Here is a 10,593-nt window from a genome sequence, read left to right as displayed (position 1 = left end):
TATACCCTTGCTAATTTTATTCAAAATTTACTAACAGTGAACTCCACTCGGTATTTTTGCTTTCATTACGTTCTGCGAGCTTGAATCATAGAGTTTAGTCCATTATTGATTTATTAAACTAATTCAGTATATTCAGTACTTTTGCCTGTCCTCGCTGAACCATGGCCGTTCTCCCTCGGGGTATGTACCATGAGCCAAGGAAGAAGAAGAAGAAGAAGTCTAAATCGGAAGCGTCGTTTCCCCTAAATTCTCGACGATGCACCGTCTGGCCCGCGCCCGAAGGCACGCCGAGCGTGCGGCCTTCCTGGAGATTGTGTCCGAGGACCACTCTGGCGCCCTGGCCCACTACACAGAGGCGGCGCTGCACCTGGAGAGCGTGCTGGAGGTCATCCTCTGCCGCATCCGCTCACACGCCGCCAAGCTACGAAGGCTGAGGTGAGGTGCCCAGGGACACAGCGACCGTTTCCAATGTCGTCACCCAAACGGCGTCATGTTGTAGTAACCAAGGAATCTTTGTACACTTTTATCGCTGGTATGTGCAAGATAGTCGGCTAATAGAGCGAACAAAGCATAACGCAAAAGCTGGAATCGAAACCTTCCATTATGTCAACCTGAATGGCATATTCATCAATTGATCAAGTTTCTAAACTTTTATTTATAATACTCATTATGATATTATACACTGAAGTATATAAAGGTATTTATTTATTTATTTATTTATTTATTTATTTATTTATTTATTTATTTATTTATTTATTTATTTATTTATTTATTTATTTATTTATTTATTTATTTATTTATTCCATTCCTACCTGCCCGCGTGGCAAATTTTCGGTCAATTTGCGCTTGTGTTCATTTTAAAAACTTTGCGTCAAGACGAGGACGCACTACCGAGAAAAAGGAACACTCCGCAATTATTTTATTTGTATCTCCTCGCCTTTGGTACAGTAATTCAGACGAGAGGGAGCCTTGTTCGCAGCGTAAACATTGCGCACGTTTGGACCACTGCTTTTACTTTCCTATACCGTGTTCACTGTGGTTTGACTTCTTTCAGTGATGTCCATGGTCATTATTATCGTTCAGCTCATGACGCCTAGCGACATACTTTTGCGACATTTCAAGTTCTACACCAGCTCAAAGATCGTTGGTTCATGCCTGAGGTCAAGAAAATGATTTTGATGCCCCAATTGAAGCGAAGCGATCAGGATGCACGTATGCCGGGCAATGTGAATGATTGGTATAGAACCCTATGGTATAGTGTACCAGGGATTATGGGAGAGGAGAGTCAAATTTATTTCACCAAGATGCCCCTTCCCCTCCTCTTTCGCTACGTCTTTCTCCGCTTCCTTCCCGGCCCGACTAAAGTCTCAACCAAGAACCCAGTCCCAGCGGCTTCCCTTCTCTCAAGAGCCAGTTTCAAACGTTTCCGAATAAATGAGGGTCGTGTTTGTATACATCAAGTGACGAGACGAACACGAGAAATTCTACCTCGCAAGCTTTCTCTGTCTTCCCACATGTATAGTAAACAAAAAGAATTTTAAATAACACCATTGAATATTTGAAATCAAAGTGAGATGCATGCTGCGGCTGTGAGTTGTTAATGTTGACGTTAATATTGATGAAGAGAAATATGTCCAAAGCACAGCACGATACGCTAGCAGCTTTGCGTGTATGCAGGGACGATGTGCCGATGGTCAAGTGGTTGAAAGAGGCTAGCAAAACTGATCTGTTCGTGCCGTAGTGGGTTGGAATTCAACTTGAGGCTGTAAGCATGGCAAGGAAGCCAAAACCGAAGGACCGCATTTAAAGATATGGGGTATATATTCCTCAAGCATTAAAGAACATTGCATTCAATTGTCCTCAGTAGCCAGCTAAGTTTTCTATTTCTTCTGGCGTTCACCACAGGCCCCACGTAGAGTCACCCGAGCGCTGGGAGCACATCTCGCTGCCCCCGAGCCGCACTCGCACCGCCGACAAGCGCTACGTATGCGAAATTGAGGGACTCGTGGTGCTGGGCCGCCACTGCGGCCGTTGCGTCGATGTCGGCTTCCCAGACGTGCTGCGCCAGCTCTTCCAGCTCATGCAGATTCCCAGCTTCGGTTCCGGCTCCCGAAAGACCCCTTCATCACCTTACAAGACCGTCCTGCTCTCTGGTCTGGCGGCCACCGGTCGCCACAGCCTGGCCCGAGCCCTCAGCAGCGGCATCCGCGTCTGTTCGGTCAGCTACGTCTACGTGCCGCAGTTCCTGATGAAGCCCGAGGGGCAGCTGGAGATCGCCGTCAGGAGCATCTTCGATGTCACCGGAGCTGTGGTGCCCAAAGTCATCATCCTGGACGGGGTGGATGAAATCTGCAACAAGGCCGCTGCCGTGGTGCGCCGAGTGCTGTGCGAATGCGTGCGTGACGTGCTGGACTCGAACGATGTGCCAAGGCGTTACGTCATCGGCGTCACCAACAGTCCTTGGCTTCTCAGCGCGGATGTGCAGGCGCTTTTCCAGAGACGGGTGTACGTGCCGATGCCGGACCACTCGTGCAGGGCCACCATAACGCAGCACCTGCTCTCCGGCTCAGACGGGTACGCGTCTGCGCTCTCCCTGGACGACATTGCGGATGCGACGGAGGGCTTCTCCAGCACAGAGCTGGCCATGTGTCTGCGGAGCCCCTTCTGGCAAGCCGACACCCGAGAAAAGCTGCAAGAGCGCTTTGTGCAGCTGGTCGGAGTTTCCGGACTGGGGACGGCGCGATGCTGCTTCTGCTTTGGGGGAGAAGAGGAGCAGGAAGAAATAACCGAAGAGCTTGAGGTTGCCGCAGACTCCGAACTTCCGAAAGGACCCAGGGGATCGCCTTTGTTCCCCATTGACACCGCCCTGCAAAACGCGATACGGGAGATGGCAGCTGTGTTGGCCAAGAATGCGAGACCCAGGAATCCGTTAGAATTAGCTGGCACGAAGAGTTCGACAAAATCATCAGAGCGCAATTGTTGTACTTTTTGATTAATGCTCTCATTGTCGGAAACTCAGTTTGGACGGACTGAAATCGCGGATTCTGGTGGAATTTGTTTTCTATGGCCCTTGTTAGCTTTGTGAAATGATATTTGATATGCAAGATTTTGCAAATGGCAAAAAGATAGTTAACATTATTCACTTCTGCTTCCTTACTGTGAATGGCTTCAATAGAGGCCATAGCTGCAAACATTGAAAGAAAAAATAGAAGACCCTCCTCTTGTATCCGGTAGTTTTTCGAAGTTTTTGCCCTGTCCCCACGCTGACATTGAAATATTTTAGTATAACAGCTTGAACATCCAATTAACCATTTTTTTTAATATAGCATGCGTAACACAGCTGCACGCATGTCGATTCTGTTATAAGACTGAATCACTTATTTCTGTGCCAAATCAAACAGAATTGTATACATTGGTACAGAAATAACACTTCGTTTTCCATGTTGCCTTTGCAACTGTCGGTCTCATGAGTGTCCTTCTTTGGGGTGAATATTTGTGACCTAGCAGATATCGTAACCTTAATTCCCCAATTCAAAATCGGAAGGCGTACTGCTAGTTTCTGCTATCTAATTTACACATGCTGCAAGCCTTCGATCACACTTAGTCAAAAGCAGATCAAAATTTGATAACGAACCATAAGAGTTAATTGCATAAGGCACACGTCAAAAGCACAAAGAGGTGCAAGATGCACATGAAATGACGAAAAAATGGGGGAATCTTAATTCTTCCTTTTTTTTTATCTAGGCGGAGCATGTATAGATCCACGGAGGAAGCTCCAATTTTTTATATAGTGTAGCAAACATAATTAAGCATGTTAGTGGGATAATTAAAAGGTGAAAGTTTTGGTTCTGTATAGTCTCTCAATGACGAAGAACAAGTCAAATAAAACTATTTTCGTTACTTATGCTGCAAAGGCCAGAACGTCATCAAGTGCCGGCGGTATATATTCCATGCTTTTCCGCCATGAATATTCCCGGCCAGACAGGTTTCTGTCTATCATAAATACCTAGATTTTATGCACGAAATCTAACCAAGTTTGACAAACGTTTCTCACTGGTTAAGTTCATTGATAAACTGAACCTTACGCTAGCGGATACAATCATTCAGCAAAATATTTAACACCCCTGAAATGTCATTCCTAGCGATTTAAATTAGGTTAAATTGCAGAGGTTTGGACCTGTTTGTAAATTTGTGCTTTGTGCAATAAAGCTACCATTTTAACCTGATACCGTTAGGAATTGAATGTTGGAGAAAAACCGTTGTCATTGTGTCACCTTTGTCTTTGACGGCCGCCAAAATCCCGATGGGAGCAAGCGATTATAATATTCAGGAACATGTTAAAGGTTCTGATCGATGCCAAAGTTATGCGGGAAAATTCGTTAATGAAAGTAATTTAGCTGTAAAGAAGATAATATGGGATGAAGGTGCATAGGCTAAGCTTGAATTCTAATCCATGACCTCCAGTTCTGGAGACGAGCAGGCTGACTATAGGCCACAATATTTTATCGTTTCAAGCTTAATATATATTGACCTAGTGGAAGTGGACTTAGACACGCGAGGCTTACGCGTTCATGAGAATAGAAAAAAGATGAATCGCAGACAGGGGGAGAGTGGGGGACGCTGTGACACGCTACGTCATCGTCTCTATGAACGGCAGAAAGAGCAATGTGGCCACTCACAGTCGTATAGTTGCTATTCGTCCTAGTAAGCTGTTTAATAGCGCAAATTTCCAGGTCATACATAGTGTAATAAAGAAAGAGGAGCCATGAAAGACGTTCAACATTGTTAGGTGCACACTACCGACTGAAGGTTTATTATCGACATGGAGAAAACCTTAGATGACAAGACAAAAAATGATGGCTCAATTGGTTGTCTTCGGAAATGGCTGCGTCCAGTTCACGTTACTGTCATGCAAAATGCAGCAAACTTCTGCGAACACATAAGTCGTGATTAACAGCTGAAATCACTTGTGGTCGTGTGGGCCCCACGTGCACAGTTTTGTTGCCAACTATGCCTCCTAGAAACCAAACTTATATTCTGGTCTTCCTGCCCTGAATTACTAGCTGCACATATTGCTCAGAACCATGTAGGCAAAGCTGACGCATGCTCCTTGCTGTCGCGAAGTAATTTTGGGGGCTTGAAAAAGCTCCATTTTCAATGTGTTAACAGGTTTGGCCAAGATGACTGCTTCTTCAAACCTGGGCTCGCGAAGCCTTTAACGGGGATCCACCTCTGATCCAACGTTGCCAGTTTTTCCTATACACTTGCAATACGTGTAGGGGCCCTGCCACAGGGGTGCCTGTTTCGCAGGGTGTCGTCACTTGTCGTCTCGGTGGCTCTAGAGCGGTTTGCATCACAGCTGGTATAGAAACTAGAGAGGCACGAAGGGATTTTTGTGTCCCTTACTGCAGACAGTTTCTGTTCACGCCACTGATAATCAAACGAAAGCCTTCGTCTTAACAGAATGGGGGACTAACGAAAAGCGAAAAGGGATCGGCTTAAATTGAGGGCAGCCTTGAGAGCTGTGGAAAGCAAAATGTTAGGTGCAACGCAAAAGGGGTTCAGACGCCAACTTTTGAGGCTATAGAACCCATGTGGTGGGCTTCCTATATAAGGTCACACACGACCAAGTATTGCACAACAAACGGTCTATTTCAGCTCAAAGTAGTCATTATATGATCTCGCTCACAATCGAGACAGGTCGCTTTGCGTAATAGCTAACGATAGCAGCATGGAGGTAAAAAAATAGGAGGAAGCTTAGCGCCATCCTTCTCTGATGCTGCTGTTTATTTTTTATTTTTTTATTTTAAGGTGGGGGGGGGGGGTTCATTTAATCTTGGGAATTTAGCGAACATTGTTACCAGGTACAAACCAGGCTTGGCACGCGCTGTTTTTATTACTTGTGTGTCGCGTAACGGAGCATATGGAACGAAAACCAAGCAAGAGCTAAATAGCTACCACCTAACACATCTCGCATTACATGGCAGGCAATTTCATGTGATTATTTTCATTTTATTTTCAAGGCAAGACTTAATGTTTCATGACGCTCCCTCCCAGTTTTTTAGTGCGTAGCACTTCTGGCCATAAGCACATATTTTGCTGGTGATGGTCCGACGCCTGCTCTCTCTCTTTCTCTCTCTCCTTGAATTTGATGCCCGAAGGAGATGGTGGCGACGCCACGAGAGGATGTTACACCGCGTCGCGCTTCTTAGGCAATGAGAATGCAGATCGGTCTCACAGCTGGGGTAAAAGAGAAAGTAGCGCGTGTTAGTTGCGGTCGTCGCTGCCATCACGGGACAATGCAGTACAGCGCGTTGCACAATTAGAGACGCGCTGTAGAATGCTTCTCCTATCTAAACCGCGCAATCCTCGCAGTTCAAATTTCGCACTAAAAAGGCGTTTTGTCGTTAGTATTTCTTAATATCAAATTTGTTAGGAGTACTTGCTTGATTCAATCAAAAGAAGTCGGATGTTCTTAACGTATGCGGCGGCGGCGAAGCAAAAGGAACCATCGCCCCAACGCTAACACCAGAGGTGGCATCTTGTGCTGTTTCCCCCAACTCTGTCATTCATTCATTCATAAACCTTTATTCATAAGGATGACCTGAGACCTAGAGGGGAAGGGGTGGGTTAGGTGAGGTTGAGGGCGCCAGACTCCGACATGAAGTCTAGCAGGGCACTAAGCTTGCGCTTGGAGTTGGTATTGGGGGCTGTCCAGTCTTCGTAACTCTGAATGTGGTGAGCAGATGTGTAGCGTGCGCGGAGGCCAGCCGTGCCAGGACAGGTCCAGACCAAGTGCTGCAGGTCAACGGAGTCAGCAGGGCAGCTGGAGCAGCTGATCTTGGTTCGGCGCCATTGACTCAGGATGTCCGGTCCGTACGCTGCACCAGCTCGCGCCTTATGAGTTAGAACTTGAGCAGGACAAGAGAGGCCGGAAGGGATCAGAGGAGTAATATCGGGGACACGGTTCGGTAACAAACCCCTCCGCTCATGTTTAAGCCACGTGATGACAGAGTCCGGTATGATGAAGGAGACGGGAGAACAGTAAGGGTGGTCCGAGTTGGACTGGCCCACATCAAGGCTATGCCGGCGGTCTTCCTCTAGCTGCGCGCCAGCGACCTCGTGGACCGTCCTGTTCCCGGTTCCTTGTGCGTGGTGTCCAGGTGTCCGATGAATCCGTACTTGTGAGATCTTTCGCAGGTAGTGGCACCACTGTTTTATGCGGTGTTGCACTGAGGTCTTGTAAGAACGGGTTTGCAGAGTTTTTATAGCCTCTTGACTGTCGGTGTAGATGTGGATGTAACGATCTGTTCCTTTCGTGCAGTGTTGAAGGGCCTCGTCGATGACCGTTAACTCGAGTTCAGTTGCGGACCAGTACCTGCGACCACTGTGGCTAGTAGCGTGCAGCTGTGAACCCTCCTGGTAGTAGGCGGTGGTTGCAAACGTGATGCCGGTGTCATCATCATGATTTAGGGCGGCGTCGATATAAATGCGGATACCGATGTGCTGGTCTTGCGTATCAATTATGTGGCGTTGTCGGTGATCTTTTCCTGGCCCTTTGGTGATGGTTGGAAGGGGTTTTGGATCCGTTACCAATGTTTCTGTCCATGTTGCTATAAGGTGGTCCAATATGGGCAAGTGAAGGTTTGCTTCGTCAAAGATTCGAGTAAGGAGGCGGTGCCCGTTAGGCGTGTGTCGCAGGCGAGCTTTATGATTGGCTCGATGCGTAGCAATAAGTGCATCTACTAGTGGGAGTTGAGCGAATTTGTGAAGCTCCTTGATGCGCGTGTGTACGGGTAGATCAGTTATAACCCTCAAGACAGAGTTATAAAGTAAGCCAAGTGTCTTGTAATTGGCTGCGGTCAGGTCAAAGTAAGGGGCACCGTAGGGGAGCTTAGCGAGCAGAATAGCGACGGTGAGGCGACGCGCTACCTCCGTCGCGCCCCCACTCTTGCTGCTGAGCCGTTTGGTTAAGTGGAGCATTGGCTTCCATTGAGATTTTAGCTGTTGAGTCCAATCCTTAGCAGTACCAAGTTGATTGACAACTGGTACTATCAATCAACTCTGTCACAACAAAACAAGAGGCTACGGAAGGTTGCTGCACAAGGTGGCGTCACCGGTGCTGTCGTTGGGACAAAAGGGTTTCTTTTGCTTCGCCGCCGCTTCATACGGTACGAACAACCGACTTCTCTTAAGGCGAAAGCCTTTATTGCCTCATCGTTGTCGTCAGCAAAGGTGCCATGCTTTTGCGACGGCTCTGATTGGTCGAGACGGAATGACGTTATGGAGGTCTTGACCAATCACAGAGCCACACCATAGTATGTGCGAATGCGTGATTTATATGGCCATATGCCCATCAATGGTCACTTAAAAATAAGTAACTAATTATAATTATAAATCATTATTACTAATTACTAAATAATATTGATGATTAATTATTCAACAATTTCTAATCAGAGGCGGTTCCTTACTGAATGAATTAATTACTATTCACTCATTACTACTTAGTAATTACTAATTAATGAATAATTCACAATACTTACTACTTAAATATTTGCGTAATTAATTATTCATTACTAGTTAATGCCGCGCACACGGTAAAATCAACCACACAACAGTAAGCGTAGAACAACTGCGAAGATACAAGGAGCGCGATCTCATCTCTTCCAAGCAGAATTCACTGAATAATGCACTCGCAGAATGTGAGAGTAGTCGCTGGCTTTACTCGTAGCAGCATTCATCGCTACATGCGCAACAGCCGCGCACCAGAATGCAGCACAATGGGTTTCGCCTTTCATCACTTTAGTCGTCAAAGTACCCTCGAAATTTTTTATTGAATCAGGCAAGTACCCCTAACGAATCTGATATTAAAAAATACTAACGACGAAATGCAATTTCTGTGCGAAATTTGAACTGCGAAGATTAGCGGTTTAGCTGGGAGAAGCATTCTACAGCACGCCTCTAATTGTGCGACACGCTTTACAAGCGCATAAGCCGCGTGTCGCTCGCACACCCTCAAATTCTGACTCTCTCCCCTAGCGTCTGTTGCTCCCAGGCCTTCGCGGGCAGCAAACGTGTACGCGCAGTGCTCCCTCGACCTCGGCTCCGAGCCGCTTCTGAGCTGTTCAATGATAAGAGCCAATGCAGATGGTGTGAAGAGAGCTCAGGACTTGACTGCGCCGCGCTTTTGATTGGCGTCACAATGGATGAGCCGGGCTTTCTAGTACTGCGGTGTTAGCAGCGCTAAGCACCTACTTCGCATTTGATTACCTACGCAAATCGGCTGTAATTTTTTTTTTGTCTTCAATATCAAGGCATAGCAATGTGACGCACTGTGAACGACGGCGCGATGGACGACATTGGCGCTACATCGGTAGTCGGTGACAGGCAGGCGCCGCCGATGACGCACGTGCAATGACGCCCGATTGAGCCATCGAAGCTGAAGAGACAACTCGGTTAGCTTTTCTCCGTATTTCATTCGAATTACAAATGAGCGACACGACACTGGATCTTATGTGTTCACAGTCTTACCCTATAGCGGTCAGCGCTAGATGAAGGTGAGGGCTAAGGAGGCTGCAGCCCATGGCCGCGTTTCCGAGGATAGGAGGAAGGAGCCCATTTACGCGAGGGCATTACTTCGATACGTTCACAGATTTCTGTCCGCAGACCGCGCCCGCAAAATCATGTCCGCAGCAGTTGCGAGTAATTGAGAAGTGGTAGAGGTTAATAAGTGGTGTCAATCGATAGAGGGTGACATAATGTTGCTGCCAAAAAAAATAATTAGGCCGATAAGTTAATTACGTAATTATATTACAAGCAAAAAAAATGTTAACGATGTCCGCAGCAGTTGTGAGTAATTGAAAAGTGGTAGAGATTAATGAGTGATGTCAATCGATAGAGGATGACGTAATGTTGTGTCCGAAGTAATAATTAGGTTAATAAAGTAACTAGGTAATTATATAGAATCAAAACACGTAAACCCGTGTCCGCAGCAGTTGTAAGTAATTGAGAAGTCGTAGAGGTTAATAAGTGGTGTTAATCGATAGAGGGTGACGAAATGTTGTGTGCGAAAAAATAATTAGGACGATAAGTTAATTAGGTAGTTATTTAGAGGCAAAAATGAAAAAGTAAAGGCGAAATGGCCTCATTTGCCAATGGCTGGGTGCCACATTTTAATATTGTCAAATACTAAAATAGTTAATTAAATCAGCCAATTAAGGTGACTAATTGTCACGCAACCTGTGACATCACGCAACCGAAAGTAAAGCCAAAAAAGTGCATAGTAAGAGATTGGCGCACAATTTGAAAGTACCAAAGACTAAAATAAATAAACAAGAAGTGATTTAATGTGACGTAGAGGATGTGACGTCACGCAACAGGAAGTAGAGCCGAAAAAGGGCATAGGAAGAGTTTGGCGCGCAATTTGAAAGTACCAAGGGCTAAAATGGGTGAACAAGAAGTGAATTAAGCAACTACAAGCAACCAACAGCAGCATCCGTGCTTTCGCATTACCCCAATTCAGATTCTGCAGTGCTGTTTAATTTTTCTAACCACGGCCGGTCTCGAGGGAGAGCGCGCTTGGGGTCTGTTTCC

At 46.3% G+C, this 10,593-nt stretch overlaps 1 protein-coding gene across 1 annotated transcript; it reads left to right on the top strand.

Annotated features, from left to right (window-relative positions):
* Window positions 1-256: 256 nt before the first annotated feature.
* On the top strand, window positions 257-2,992 carry LOC146174714 (vacuolar protein sorting-associated protein 4A-like). Its single transcript, XM_084585444.1, has 2 exons — window positions 257-435; window positions 1,906-2,992. The coding sequence occupies exons 1-2, from the start codon at window positions 257-259 to the stop codon at window positions 2,990-2,992; spliced, it is 1,266 nt and encodes a 421-aa protein (XP_084441570.1).
* The last annotated feature ends 7,601 nt before the right edge of the window (window positions 2,993-10,593 follow it).

Source organism: Amblyomma maculatum, chromosome 11 (assembly GCF_055883805.1).
Source record: "Amblyomma maculatum isolate TAMU_Amacu chromosome 11, ASM5588380v1, whole genome shotgun sequence".
Taxonomy (NCBI): domain Eukaryota; kingdom Metazoa; phylum Arthropoda; class Arachnida; order Ixodida; family Ixodidae; genus Amblyomma; species Amblyomma maculatum.
The sequence above is the reverse complement of the archived record's forward strand: the minus strand, read 5'-3'. Positions and strand labels throughout refer to the sequence as shown.

What these genes read in the sequence shown, in the direction of transcription:
- LOC146174714 (XM_084585444.1), top strand. Translation starts at nt 257, where the DNA reads ATGCACCGTCTGGCCCGCGCCCGAAGGCACGCCGAGCGTGCGGCCTTC. An exon ending in GCCAAGCTACGAAGGCTGAG is followed by an intron (nt 436 to 1,905) that starts GTGAGGTGCCCA and finishes CGTTCACCACAG; the next exon opens with GCCCCACGTAGAGTCACCCG.